The 16,086-nt window shown below is 37.9% G+C and overlaps 1 protein-coding gene across 3 annotated transcripts in view; it reads left to right on the top strand.

The window, feature by feature from the left end:
- The window catches only part of LOC150087125 (dual specificity calcium/calmodulin-dependent 3',5'-cyclic nucleotide phosphodiesterase 1A-like), a 769,106-nt gene that overhangs the window by 701,055 nt on the left and 51,965 nt on the right, over positions 1-16,086 (top strand). For all 3 annotated transcript variants that reach the window (XM_090371825.1, XM_090371826.1, XM_090371824.1), the window contains exon 14: positions 15,380-15,461. In XM_090371825.1, coding sequence (XP_090227951.1) covers positions 15,380-15,461 — 82 coding nt within the window. The remainder of the gene's footprint in view (positions 1-15,379; positions 15,462-16,086) is intronic.

Raw genomic sequence — 16,086 nt, 5'->3', positions numbered from 1 at the left:
CCACAGTTCCAGCAAACAAAAAAAAAAAAAAAAAAAACAGGATAATAGGATGGCGGGAGAGAGGGGGGGGGGAATTCTATACAGTAAACATCTTTTAGTTTACAACAGGCTGATAACTGTCTTCTTTTTAGAAATACAGAAATAGCAAACCTTTGAAAAGCAACAAACTTATTATAATCTGACAAGTAGTTATTTTCATTTCCATATCTCAAATCACTAATTACATTCTTTAATGGAGTTGGGTAGGAAGTCTGAGCTCTGTAATTCTCATACAACAAACAATCATACAATACATGGCACCAAGTTTCTTCAACACCACATACACAGTAGTGGTTTGATTTTAATCCAAAATAATATAATTTACTATTCAAAGAACCATGCCCTGTTAACAAAAAAGAAGTCTCCATACTAAGAAAAAACCACTTGTTCAGTTTAAAACATGAAAAAGAAACATTTGGAATAAAATGTCTGGTGACCGCACCAGTAATACTAACCGTCCATCTGGCTTGCCAGATTTCCATTAACTTCGCATATATTCTTTTCTTTTCAACCTTAGCATCAGTGTTAAGGTCACATACAATGTTTAAACATGTGAAATTATTACGCTTCCTAATATGGTAACAGAAAGCTCTATACATTATAAAAAGATCTAACGGCATGTGGCCCGCTAATACCTGCAGGACATTTGTTGACACTGTTCTGCAAGCCCTCTGAATTGCCAACAGCATTGTTCTTTGCACAGAATTTAACTTGGCTTTAAACTTAACCTTATTCACACAAGTTACCAACACTGATGATACATAAGTCACTACTGGCAGAAAAACTGCCATATAATAAAGATATAAAACTGTTCTACGTAACCCCCACTCTGATCTAGAAATCCGTATTACTGCTGCACTAAAACGCTTAATTTTGTTCATCAAATAATTCAGATGTGGAACTAAAGTTAACCCAGCATCTAATAAAACACCTAGATACTTAGTTTGGGTAACAAATTTAATTTGCTTACAATTTAACAAAACTTTTGGTAGTCGATTGATATCAAGGTGACCTTTAACTAACATCACAACTGTTTTTTCTTCTGAAACTGTTAATTTATTTACAGTAGCCCATGATGTTAGACTCTGAAGAACCATTGCAGCCTTCTCTTCAGTATCCCTTCTTGAGTTACCAGACACGCACATAAGCAGATCATCTGCAAATGCTATTTTATGGCAAACTGTTTGTCTCAATTTAAGCCATTGGTTCAGAATTTTTAACGTAAAGCACTAAATCATTAATCGTGTCCTCAGTAGATTTGGATTTTCTAAAACCATACTGAAATGGCAACTCAATGTGGTGTAAATTCATAAATTCACTTAATCCTGGAAAATCAATCTCTCAAACAACTTGCCTAGGTTATGTAACAGCAATATTGATCGAAAGCTCCTGGCGCTTGTTTTTTCTTTACCTGGTTTTGGCAACAATTTCAGAAGAGCACATTTCCAGAAAACAGGAAATGTGCCTTCCAATAGACATTTGTTATACATATTAAGCAGAACTGGAGGGTATATCTCTAATAATTTACTGATACTGTTGTTCTCAATTAAATCAATCTCCGGAGTCTTATAAACATTTATCTGTTTACTGACTACAAGTAACTCCTCTGCTGCAAAAAGAGAGATATTCTCATTGTTGACATAATCTCTATTATCTGCTCTTATCTCACACTGTTCAAGAGTATCGTTACTTACACAATCCTCGGGAAACAGTTTGTCTATGACAGAGTGGGCCAGTAAATCAGAGAGTCTTATAATGGGGGATTTTAATTTCCCAGATATTTACTGGAATTTGGGGGGCTGGTCACTCACACACTAGCAAGGCTTTTGTGGATTTATTGGATGATTGTTTTCTACATCAGCATGTTCAGGAGGCAACTAGAGGGAGTAATACTCTTGATTTGATTATCACTAGTGATTCTTCATGCATTAAGAATCTGCAGGTAAATGAACCAATAGGTGGCAGTGATTACAGTGTGCTGAAGTGGGAATTACTCAAAGAGGTAACTACCATTAGGGGTAAAGGGAAGGGTTATTGCTTTCGTAAAGGCGAATACGATGGACTGAGACAGTATTTAAATTCTATACAGTGGGACCAACTGATGATGTTACCAACAGCAAATTCAAAATGGGAAGCATTCAAAGAACTTATCTTGGAAGCTACTAGGCTTTACATACCAACTAAGAAATATAGTTCAAGGTTTAGGCCTAAGTAGATGTCAGATGAACTAATGAGACATATGGCAGAGAAGTAAAATGCATGGGATACATACAAATTAACACGTGACACAGAAGCCTATGATAGATACAAGTTGATCTGTAACCAAGTTACAAAGGAGGTTAGGCAGGTGAAGACAGATTACGAGAAATCTTTGGCAAGGGATGCAAAGAAAAACAACAAAGAGTTCTTTACTTATGTAAACTCTAGAAGGAAGGGGATGAATCACATTGGTCCACTTGATATCGATGGGTCAACTGTTGATGATCCTGCTCAGGTAGCTAACAAACTAAATGAATATTTTGCATCGACATTCACACATGAGGAGTTATTCAGCGAGGGGAATGCCAGAGGTGTATTCAACTCTGGCAGTAAGCTAAAGAATCTTGTAATAACTGAGAGTAAAGTGGAGGAGAAATTGTTGAAGATAAATACAAGAAAGGCACCTGGGGTGGATGGGATCTATCCAGTTATATTAAAGGAAGCAGCAAAGGAAGTAAGCAAACCCTTAGCCATAATTATGAGAGCTTCCTTGGACTCAGGGGAAGTACCCATGGACTGGAGATGTGCAAATGTGACCCCAATTCACAAAGGAGGATCAAAGGGCGACACAAGTAATTATAGACCTGTTAGTTTAACTTCTTTTCCTGGAAAATCAGTGGAGGCACTGGTTAAAGAAGCACTGCAGGATCATCTAGACAAGACTTCAGTTATAGCTCAGACACAGCATTGTTTTGTTAAGGGGAAGTCTTGCCTGACCAATTTGATTGGACACTATGATACTATGAGTTCACAAAAGAACTGGATGCAGGGAATAACTTTGATATTATATACTTGGATCTTAGAAAGGCTTTTGATACTGTTGCACATGGAAGACTGCTGCACAAATTGGAGCAGTGTGTCATTGGAGGCAAATTGCTGCTATGGATAAAGGGGTGGTTGAGGGGGAGAAGACAGAGAGTGGTAATCAATGGACACTGCTCATCGTGGACTAATGTTATTAGTGGAGTCCCTCAGGGTTCAGTATTGGGTCCATTATTGTTTTCTGTATTTATAAATGATATTGATGATGGTATATCAAGCTTAATGTCCAAGTTTGCAGACGATACGAAGGTTGGCAGGGTTGTCAAGGACACTACTGACACTATGCTACTGCAACAGGATCTGGAAAGGTTGAGCAGATGGGCTGAGAGGTGGCAAATGAAGTTTAATATTGACAAATGTAAAGTACTACATATGGGAAACAGCAACCCCAGAGCAACGTATCAACTCTGTGGTACTACACTGACAGTGGTAGAGAATGAAAGGGACCTGGGGGTGGTTGTGCAGGCAGATATGAAGTTTTCTGAGCAGTGCAGACGGGCTGCAAGAGTAGCTCATGGTGTATTGTCAATGATATATAGGAATTTTTCTAGCAGGGATAAGGAGTGATTATTCCCTTGTATAAGGCAATGGTCAGACCGCACCTAGAGTACTGTATACAGGTCTGGAGGCCTCATTTCAAGAAGGATGTAGAGATGCTGGAACGAGTACAGAGAAGGGCAACAAGATTAGTGAATGGAACAAAGGGATGCTTTTACGAAGAAAGGCTTATGTTTTGCAAATTACAGTGTCTGGAGACTAAGCACCGGCGAGGTGATCTGATAGAGGTGTATAAAGCCTTGAATGGTTTGAGCATGCTCAATGCTGATGGGATTCTTCCTCTTGCTCAAAATAATCACCTGAGAGGGCATAAATTCAAATTGAGGAAAGCCAGATGTAGGATAGACGTGAGGAAATTTGCCTTTTGCCAGCGGGTGGTTGGTTGGTTGCTGGAATAGACTTCAATCCCTTGTCGTGGAAGTTGATAGCCAAAATAAGTTTAAGGCTCAGCTGGACAGGTATTTCGAACGAACAGAGGGGTGAAGTGGAAGTGGTTATTTTTTATTTATTTATTTATTTTTATTTTATTTTTTATTTTTTTTATTTTTTGGCTGATGCTGCATAAGCTTGCTTTCTTGCATCAAATGCCTCTACTAATGCTAATGCTAATAATTTACTGATACTGTTGTTCTCAATTAAATAAATCCCCGGAGTCTTATCAACATTTATCTGTTTACTGACTACAAGTAACTCCTCTGCTGCAAAAAGAGAGATATTCTCATCGTTGACATAATCTCTATTATCTGCTCTTATCTCACACTGTTCAAGAGTATCGTTACTTACACAATCCTCGGGAAACAGTTTGTCTATGACAACTTTAATAGTTGTCTCCCAACTAAATGTTTCCTTACCATCTACTATTACTGTGTGAAATACATCCTGCTCTATCTTTTTAGTAATGGTCAACTTATACAGTAGTCCCCAAGGGTTACCTTATGGACTACTGTATAAGTTGTCTCCTAAGTACTAAGTTGTTTCCTGCAGTTCTTACCAAATTCTGCCATGATCTTAACTTATGCTGATAAATAGCCCTATGATATTCCCTCCTTTTACACCTGTATATTTCCTTATAATAGTTAGCCTCTTCTATATCACGAGACCTATATCTTTGAAATTGCTTCCTGGCCGAAAAAACATCTCGCCTTAAAACTACTACAGCATAGTAGTGGCATAGTATTTTGGTTCAGGCACCACCGGTGGTTTCCTACATCTGCATGCCCTCTTCTCCCATTGGCTTGAATAAATATCACTAGGAGGAAAACTTTTTTAATGTCTAGATAGATAAGGGGCTCAAAATGATTTCTTGCCTAAGGGCCCAAAAAACATAGCTATGCCACTGAGTGATAGTCACTCGACATGGGCACATGAACAGATTGTTCATTAGATGGTGTGCTCAGAAATGGTTCTATATGTGCCCTAGTTGTAGGAATCCATCTGTTGTCCATTTGTAGAAATCTGTTTGAACCATCTGTTGTCCCAGGCAGCATGTGGCAACCATGTTCACCTTTATTGTTGACCAGTGGTTGTGTGTATCTCTTCAGACCATTCTTGCCATATCTTCACTGTGGCGGCCCTTGAACGACCAACAATGCTTTTGGTTGCTGAGATACTGGCCCCACCTTCCTAGTTCCTTAAATAATTCTCCGTTCAACTCTGTCGGGTCCTTCCCTTTCCCCATTGCATGGGCTTTGTACTGACAAACTAATATGTTATCACTATATAGATTAAACTGGTGAGTGATATTACTTAGGTGTTGTGGGATGCAGGGGGTAGGCATAATGTTTTGGTTTATGAGTGTGTATGCTTTTAAAAAAAAAAAAAAAATATATATATATATATATATATATAAACAGATTATTACAAATGTGTTCATAACAGATTGAAAATAAAGGGTGGAATCAAAAAGTGAACAATTAAAAATGTTTCATGCTGTTTTTAAAGTTATAAAATAGCATGCCTGATCCCAAAGTGCACCTGTCAGTTAGATGTAAATTTGCACACCACTCAAAGGATTAAAATGCAGAACTGCGTAATGGACAATACTCTTAACTTTCAGGCAAATGCAATCCTGACTGCTCATAGAAACTAAACATCCTTCGTTCAGTATCTGTTACACCTGTTACATCTGTCCAGACAAAGAATCCTTATATATATATATAAAGTATTAATCAGATTGTGGCTATATTACAGCCATCCCCCCAGTATTTTCACCAACCAGGCAAATTTTATTAGTGTCTTAATATAGCATAGTATTCTTCAGACAACCCTTAGACCCATTAGAACTTTTCCAGTGCAAAGTTTATATACAGAAGTAAACGAACCTCTGCTGTTTCTCAGGAGGCAAACACTCTTGTGTATATAGGTAGTTAAAATATAATGTTTTCACACACACATTCCTGCTTGAAATATCTCTGTGATCCCCATTGGTTTACTTTTTATGAAGCAAAATCTAGTGAAGCACAACCTGTTTCTCTCAGAACTTAAAATATTCTTAGAGAAACAGATCATTCTTTGGCTAAAAGAACTGTTACACAACTGGAATTTGAACCTGTGTTAAATTCATCAAGACCTGTGTTAAATACATCTGATTCACCATAGAAGAGCCTGGCTCCTCCCTGTGATGTATCTCTCACAATAGGGTAGGAATACATTACCACATCATACATTTCAACAACTGCATGATGTTCATGTTTTCGAGAACTCAGATAAATATACAGGCATTTCTCGCTTTACGAGTTGTTTTTTTCCCCAAGTATCAACAAAATCGAAAATATGAACATTAATTGCAAAAAATGAATGTTAACCATTCATAAATACTGCATTCCAAACCACGTGTGTAGCTATAAAATACAGTGTACCCCACTTTATGATAATAATCAGTTCCAGAGACACCATAGTATCATTAAAATACCGTAATGTGAACCCAATAACACACTGTTTTTTTGGTTATTTGTTTCACGATCTCAGAAGTTAAAATTTTTGCTGTATAACTAAGCTATTTATCTCTCTAAAATGTCATTTTTAAGGTCACAAGCTTAACCTTAAGGCCATAGAAAAGCGTTGTTTGTAAATTGTATTAATTAGTATTGTGAGTGTGGTTTGTAAATTGTATTAGTTAGTATCGTGAGCATGGTTTGTAAATTGTATTAGTTAGTATCGTGAGCGTGGTTTGTAAATTGTATTAGTTAGTATCGTGAGCGTGGTTTGTAAATTGTATTAGTTATCAATTCAAATCAATAAAGTGCACTACACTTTCATCGTTATCATATGTTCCGTTATAAGAATCAATTACGAGTTTGTGATATTTTTCTAAAGCACATTTCTGGAGGTCACGACCATAAAAAATAAAAAACAATTTGCACTTTCTGGTTTATTGGGCTTTTCTGTTACTGCAAGCAATTATAAACGGGTAGTAAACTTGATCTTCTTGCATTTGCGAAAATACCGATAGCTGGAATTGTGTGGTTTTTACGTTATTGTGGTGGAATGTGTTTTCCCTTTACTGAAATCTTCAATCGTATAAAAAACATAAATAAATTTTCAGAATCTTATCTTCATTCTTTTTTTTTTAAGCTTCGTAAACTTGTTACTCCTCGCGAATCGTGTTAGTTGCAATTTGTGTGTGCTGTTAAAAAATGCTTATGCATGCAATCGTGAAATTTTTTATAATTAAAAGAGATTATCTTGGAAACAAATGCCTCTTGAAACATTTCTGAAGACGACAACTCCTTGTGCAACAAACCGCGTGCCGAGCCAATAATGAGTGATCAACAAGTGTGCATTTAGTCGATGATGATGAAGAATTTGTAAGTCATAAATAATTTCTCTATTATTATAATTTGCTTAATTTTACAGGCTACATTTTCATTTATTTCAATGAATCAATCATTGTTTAAACATAAATTAATTAGCTAACTAATTTCATTATTGAGAATGTAACCCCTATTTTTAACATTATGTCTATGGGAAATATATTCCCGCTTTACAAGTGCGCACTAGGAACAAATTAACTCATAAAATCAAGAACTACCTGTAAAATACACACAGATAATGCCAAATCTGAATAATGTGGATGCAGCAGCTATATTTTCTTCCTTCATAAACTGTATCATTACCGCTTGAATGCAGCATACTTACAACTGAGCTATATGAAATCTATTTAACTCTAGTTAAAATACATAATTGCTCTTTATGGTCAGCAATAACCTATACACATTTTTTCAGTACAGTATCATTTATACAAAATGATCTCCACATTTCTCATCCAATATTAAAAACCAGCCAATCTCAACTTCACTACTATGAAGAATACAAAATGGAAATAACTTTTTTCTGGATACCAGGCTACTCTGGTATTTCAAGAAATGAACAAGCAGACAGTACAACAAAACAGGCTAATTCACTCTCTAGTTAATTACATGGATTATAAGAACACAAGGCCTCTGTAGTCGAGTGGTCAGGAGCGGGAGTGCAGTAGCACATGCTCTTTGAGTAGACTGGGGTTCAAGCCCCTGACTGCTAAATGCGGTCTATCTGCCAACCCACACTGGACCAGTGTGGCAGATTATAGTCCATTTTCCTCAACATGAATTGTTGAGGAGGCTTCCATCCTGCAGTGGGTTGATAATGGCCGCAGTTTACCTTTTTTTTTTTTTATAAGAACACAATCCAGGGAGTAAGCAAGCTCAAATGGGCATAGACATGGAGCAAAAAAATAAATAAACTCTGCCAAATTTAAATGAGCCACAAATGTGGATATGGATGAACATGATGGGAAGAAGTTATTTTAACATGGTTGTTGGTAACTTATTTGTCAAACACAGCACACAGTTTAGCACAATTTAATTGATTGTCTATACTATTCAAATGTTAGATCTTACACCTTCTGAACTCTTTTGAACTTAGAGAACCCTCCAACATCAGAATACATTCTCAGAGACAAAGTACATTTAGATGAACTTAGCATTAGCATTAGCAGAGGCATTTGATGCAAGAAAGCAAGCTTATGCAGCATCAGCCAAAAAAAAAATAAAGTAAAAAAAATAAATAAAAAATAGCCACTTCCACTTCACCCGTGTTCGTTCGAAATACCTGTCCAGCTGAGCCTTAAACTTATTTAGGCTATCAACTTCCACGACAAGGGATGGAAGTCTGTTCCACCTACCAACCACCCGCTGGCTAAAGGCCAATTTCCATACATCTATCCTACATCTGTCTTTCCTCAATTTGAACTTATGCCCTCTCAGGTGATTATTCTGAGCAAGAGGAGGAATCCCATCAGCATTGAGCATGCTCAAACCATTCAAGGCTTTGTACACCTCTATCAGATCACCTCACTGGTGCCTAGTCTCCAGACACTGTAATTCGCAAAACTTAAGCCTTTCTTCGTAAGAGCACCCCTTTGTTCCATTCACTAATCTTGTTGCTCTTCTCTGTACTCGTTCCAGCAGCTCTACATCCTTCTTGAAATGAGGCCTCCAGGCCTGTATACAGTACTCTAGGTGTGGCCTGACCATTGCCTTATACAAGGGAATAATCACCTCCTTATCCCTGCTAGAAAAATTCCTATATATCATTGACACTACACCATGAGCTACTCTTGCAGCCCATCTGCACTGCTCAGAGAACTTCATATCGGCCTGCACAACCACCCCCAGGTCCCTTTCATTCTCTACCACTGTCAGTGTAGTACCACAGAGTTGATACGTTGCTCTGGGGTTGCTGTTTCCCATATGTAGTACTTTACATTTGTCAATGTAAAACTTCATTTGGCACCTCTCAGCCCATCTGCTCAACCTTTCCAGATCCTGTTGCAGCAGCATAGTGTCAGTAGTGTCCTTGACAACCCTGCCAACCTTCGTATCGTCTGCAAACTTGGACATTAAGCTTGATATACCATCATCAATATCATTTATAAATACAGAGAACAATAAAGGACCCAATACTGAACCCTGAGGGACTCCACTAATAACATTAGTCCACGATGAGCAGTGTCCATTGATTACCACTCTGTCTTCTCCCCCTCAACCACCCCTTTATCCATAGCAGCAATTTGCCTCCAATGCCACACTGCTCCAATTTGTGAAGCAGTCTTCCATGTGCAACAGTATCAAAAGCCTTTTTAAGATCCAAGTACATAATATCAAAGTTATTCACTGCATCCAGTTCTTTTGTGACTGCATCATAGTATCCAATCAAATTGGTCAGGCAAGACTTCCCCTTAACAAAACCATGCTGTGTCCAAGCTATAACTGAAGTCTTGTCTAGATGATCCTGCAGTGCTTCTTTAACCAGTGCCTCCATTAATTTTCCTGCAACAGAAGTTAAACTCACAGGTCTATAATTACTTGTGTCAGCCTTTGATCCTCCCTTGTGAATTGGGGTCACATTTGCACATCTCCAGTCCATGGGTACCTCCCCTGAGTCCGGAAGCTCTCATAATTATGGCTAAGGGTTTGCTTACTTCCTTTGCTGCCTCCTTTAATATAACTGGATAGATCCCATCCACCCCAGGTGCCTTTCTTGTGTTTATCTTCAACAATTTCTCCTCCACTTTACTCTCAGTTATAACAAGATTCTCTAGCTTACTGCTAGAGTTGAATACACCTCTGGCATTCCCCTCACTGAATAACTCCTCATATGTGAATGTCGATGCAAAATATTCATTTAGTTTGTTAGCTACCTGAGCAGGGTCATCAACAGTTGACCCATCAATATCAAGTGGACCAATCTGATTCATTCCCTTTCTTCTAGAGTTTACATAAGTAAAGAACTCTTTGCTGTTTTTCTTCGCATCCCTTGCCAAGGATCTCTCGTAATCTGCCTTCGCCTGCCTAACCTCCTTTGTAACTTGGTTACAGATCAACTTGTATCTATCACAGGCTTCTGTGTCACGTGTTAATTTGTATGTATCCCATGCATTTTTCTTCTCTGCCATATGCCTCATTAGTTCATCTGACATCCATTTAGGCTAAACCTTGAACAATATTTCTTAGTTGGTATGTAAAGCCTAATAGCTTGCAAGATAAGTTCTTTGAATGCTTCCCATTTTGAATTTGCTGTTGGTAACATCATCAGTTGATCCCACTGTATAGAATTTAAATATTGTCTCAGTCCATCGTAGTCGCCTTTACGAAAGCAATACCCCTTCCCTTTACCCCTAATGGTAGTTACCTCTTTGAGTAACTCCCACTTCAGAACACTGTGATCACTGCCACCTAGTGGTTCCTTTATCTGCAGATTCTTAATGCATGAAGAGTCACTGCTGATAATCAAATCAAGAGTATTCCTCCCTCTAGTTGCCTCCCGAACATGCTGATGTAGAAAACAATCATCCAATAAATCCACAAAAGCCTTGCTAGTGTGTGAGTGACCAGCCCCCAAACTCCAGTCAATATCTGGGAAATTAAAATCCCCCATTATACAACTCTCTGATTTACTGGCCCACTATTTCTCTGTACATTTTCTTATTATACTCATCAGAGTCATTAGGCCTATAGCACACTCCTACTCTCAATTTTGATCTCCCAATGCTTATGTCACACCAACCTGACTCGACACTGCACTGTCCAGTGATGTCGACTGGCTTCACTTCCTTGGATTTTATGTGTTTCTTAACTAATAGCATATCCCCTCCTCCCTTCCTATCCTGTTTATCCTTTCTGTAGACATTGTACTCCCCAAATTCCAGTTCTGCATTCCTTATATCTATGTGACACCACGTCTCTGAAATCCCAACAATATCTGCCTTTTATGTTTTGAGCAATAACTCAAATTCATCAAATTTATTTACTAAACTCCTAGCATTGGTGTACACGCAAGTATACATGCACCTGGTCTTCCTCTTAGCCACCCTAACACAACCCATGTGTTTACTTGTATCCCCATGATTCCCAGCAGTCTCTGTAATATCCTGCATCTTATTTTCTAGGCTGCTGCTCATTCCAATAGAAGCAGTGCAAGAATCACTTTCTCCTCTGCCAGTGGCTACTGTTAATCTATTAGTTTTCCGACCCACCTAACACTGCCTCGATAGCATCAGCAAGCATTCTTGCACCCTTTCTATTTAAGTGTATCCCATCCCTGTAGAAACAGTCTCTCCTGTTAACAAGTACAGACCAGGCTGAAAAAAATTCTACCCCTTGAGCCCTGCACAATCTTTCCAGGGCCGAATTGATCGACAGGGCTCTCATCATATACTCCCTCGTATCGTGTCTGGACAGAATTGCAGACACTTTCAAATTCAACCCTAATTCACGGCTTTTTTTCATCAGTGACCTGTACTTGTTAAGTAATTCCGCCGGTCTCCTACTCTTAATATCATTAGTGGCAACGTGTATAACTATATCACCTTTGGTGCCCTTAAAAGATGATATCCGTTCTACAACGTCATCAACCTTTGTCCCTGGCAGACATACCATGGTCCTGTTCCTCCTATCCTTTTTACAAAGCATGTTTCCCGTTTCCCTGACAGTAGAGTCACCAACAACTACTAGTTCCTTTGGGACCAGCGCATTCTGCCTTGGGGGTTGCCGCTGTGTTGCGCGATGACCAAGTGCAAGCTCTGGCATTGGTGTGGGCAGCTGAGAGCTTGATGGGCCCCCGCACTTGTAATCCTTCGAGGGCATCCACCCTGTCCTTCAAGCTCTCATATAGGCCCATAACAACTCTGAGTTGTCGCCTGATTTCCTCACACTCCTTGCATCGCGCAGATACAAAGACATCCCCCATGGCAGTATCATCTCCGCAAACTTTTTCTGTTCCTTCAGAAATACATCTCTATGCCTGCATTTAATTTGCATTGCATATAACCTTTATCAGATGAATCATGGGAAGGTCCATTTTGGCCTTATGTTGTTAATCACTAACAACAAAACATGCATGTAGTTGTTGAAAATTCCTCAGTTCTATTTCCCCACGTTCCAAAAATTAAAAGAGAATCATCCATGAACCTTAGCCTAGAGATGGTTTTAATTGAGTATGTAAAATAGCTGTGATTTTGAAAATTTCCCTAAATATGTCTGGATTGGGGATAATAGATTTCCCATACTGAGTCCTGATTTTTGTAAATAAAATTTATCCTCAAAGTAACCTATTCTAGAACTAACCTACTAATGAGATCTAATCATATCTAAGCCAGATAATAAAGTAGAATTTGTTATGCATTCTGGTTAAATTACTCTTGTAAACTTATACAAATTTATTATTTTTTTCTTATTTTTTAAGAGCAGGGTTTTGACCAGCCATTTTGCTAAATTTTGTGCCAGATTGTATATACTGCTGATAGTTTGTCAACTGTATTCCCTCTGTGGATTTTTATATTTCTAATAAATTAATTGCTTTGTATATCTTAGTGCACTTGTATCATTTATACACAGCCAATTATAGATTAGCAAATTTGCAATAGCGGCATCGTTTAAGTTACATCTCATATTGTGAATACCTTCACGACGAGTTGCCATGACATTGCAGTACTTTGAATAATTAACACTTCACCTGAAGGAGAAGACTGTTGGTACTTATTCTCAGTGGATAACACCACCCAGATGGCACCGTTTCAGGGCTATTTGGTCTTTCTTCGGTGTGTAGACCCAAGTGATGTAATGATGACAAAACAGCTTGAGGCATAAGCCCTTAATGCATTAATTGCTTTGTTATTTGGAGGTCTTATGAAACTGTGTTCTTGTTGATAATTCTTCCATTATAATTTATTATTAAGTTGGTGATATGTGTTTCTCTGTTGTTTGTCCAATCTTCTTTAATTTATTTGAGCATCATAATTTTATACTATTAATTTATTTGTGAATATCTAAGTTTCTTATGAAATTATGGATAAATTATTATAAATAATTTACTAAGAAACTGCATTACTTTTATACAGTTTGGTAATTATTATCAATGTGGTACTACACTTAAGGTGGTAGAAAATGAAAAAGACCTGAGAGTAATTGTGCAGTCAGATATGAAGTTTTCTGAGCAATGCAGACAGGCTACCAGGGCTGGACATGGGGTTTTGTCAATGATATATAGGAATTTTGCTAGCAGGGAAAAGGAGGTGATTGTCCCTCTGTATAAGGAAATGGTCAGGCCACGCCTTGAGTACTACGTACAGGTCTGGAGGCCTCATTTTAGGAAGGATGTCGACTTGCTTGAGCGTGTACAGAGAAGGACAACAAGATTGGTGAGGTAATCCTCTTACCAAGAGAGGCTTAAGTTCTGCAAATTGCAGTGGCTGGAGACTAGGCACCTGTGCGGTGATCTGATTGAGGTGTATAAGGCCTTGAATGGGTTGAGCATGCTGAATTCTGATGGGATCCTTCCACTTGTTCAGATTACGAACCTAAAGGGGCATAAATTCAAATTAAGAAGACAGATGTGCAGAAATTTGCCTTTAGCCAGCGGGTGGTTAGTTGCTGGAACAAACTTCCATCTGTCGTTGTGGAAGTTGATAGGTTGAATAAATTTAAGGAGGAACTGGACAGGCATTTGGAGGGAATGGTGTGATTTTTTTTTTTTTTTTTTTTTTGGCTGATGCTGCATAAGCTCATACACTTGCTTTCTTGCATCACATGCCACTACTAATACTGCTACTTATTTATTCTCTTTTTAATGCCTTAAAGGCAATTTAAACAGCAACCCCAGAGCAACGTATCAACTCTAATACTACACTGACAGTGGTAGAGAATGAAAAGGACCTGGGGTAATTGTGCAGGCAGATATGAAGTTCTCTGAGCAGTGCAGACGGGCTGCAAGAGTAGCGCATGGTGTCTTGTCAATGATATACAGGAATTTTTCTAGCAGGTATAAGGAGGTGATTATTCCTTGTATAAGGTAATGTTCAGGCCACACCTTGAGTACTGTATACAGGTCTGGAGGCCTCATTTCAAGAAGGATGTGGAGCTGCTGGAACGAGCACAGAGAAGGGCAACAAGATTAGTGAATGGAACAAAGGTACAAAGAAAGGCTTAAGTTTTGAAAATTACAGTGTCTGGAGACTAGGCACCAGCGAGGTGATCTGATAGAGGTGTATAAAGCCTTGAATGGTTTGAGCATGCTCAATGCTGATGGGATTCTTCCTCTTGATCAGAATAAACACCAGAGAGGGCATAAATTCAAATTGAGGAAAGACAGATGTAGGATAGATGTGCAGAAATTTGCCTTTAGCCAGTGGGTAGTTGGTTGGTGGAGCAGACTTCCATCCCTTGTTGTTGGAGGCTGATAGCCTAAATAAATTTAAGGCTTAGCTGGACAGGTATTTCGAACGAACGGAGGGGTGAAGTGGAAGGTTTTTTTTTTTTTTTTCTTGCTGATGCTGCATAAGCTTGCTTTCTTGCATCATATGCCTCTACTAATGCTAATGCTAATTTATTTTTCACCCATAAGATTTGGTGTTTATAAGAAATTATGTTTAAAATTATTTATTAGTGCAAAATGAAGCAATTACTATTATCATTGACACTGTTAATGGCAAGATTAATTCATTTTCAGTTTTTTCTACTATAATAACTTTACTTATTTAACTTTGAACTGAAAATTATTTAATCTTTGTGAACCATTGAGATGAATATTTGTAACTGAACAATGAACAACCCAAGAATATGGTTGGTAAAAATGATGAATTACACTTAAATTAACATTTTAAACTCACAGTTTTAGTAAATTTGTTGAAAAGTCTGCCTATAGTGAAGTTTATTTTTTTTAGGGAGATAAAGAGCAGGAATTAGGACTTCCTTACTCTCCTTTATGTGACAGGAACACCACACTAATAGCAGAATCTCAAATAGGTGAGTGATTATTTCAGTGTAACAGAATGAATGAGTAATTCAATACACTCTTAATTATAATGCTGTAAACATACAAATTTATGGCATTATAATTGTACAAAATGTGAAGCTATTGGCCCCAGTGAAATTTACTATACCATAAAAACCCATACCACTTACCCATTCCTATAGTGCTCACAAGTTGGTTGAGCAAGATCTTAGAAAAACTTATCAGTACACCAGACTGATTTGGTTTCTAAATACCTGTAATCGAATAAACTCATCACAATGTGGATTTTATTCAGGCAGTTCAACTTTATGACACAGATGGAGAACAACATCCATGATACATTAATCAGGAAAGAGCATCTAAATGTTGTAAGCTTTGATCTAGGGAAGGCCTTTGACATAGTTTGCCAGAATCTTACATATCTTAAATACTGTGGGTTTCCTTGGTAACTTGGAAAAATTTCTTCAGAACTTTTTAGCACATTGTGCCTTTGAAGTTTATTATTGAACGTTTTGCTTTTAGCCTTTCATACAGAAGGAGAAGTACCCTGAGGCATAATTGCTAGCAGAACATAGTTCACTATTCAATTTGGAGACATGAATAGGTATTTTGCATCTACATTCACATGTGAGGAAA

Source organism: Mastigoproctus giganteus, chromosome 4, assembly GCF_048544385.1.
Source record: "Mastigoproctus giganteus isolate SK-2022 chromosome 4, ASM4854438v1, whole genome shotgun sequence".
Lineage (NCBI taxonomy): Eukaryota > Metazoa > Arthropoda > Arachnida > Uropygi > Thelyphonidae > Mastigoproctus > Mastigoproctus giganteus.
Note: the sequence above shows the minus strand (reverse complement) of the source record. Positions and strands in the feature narration are given on the sequence as shown.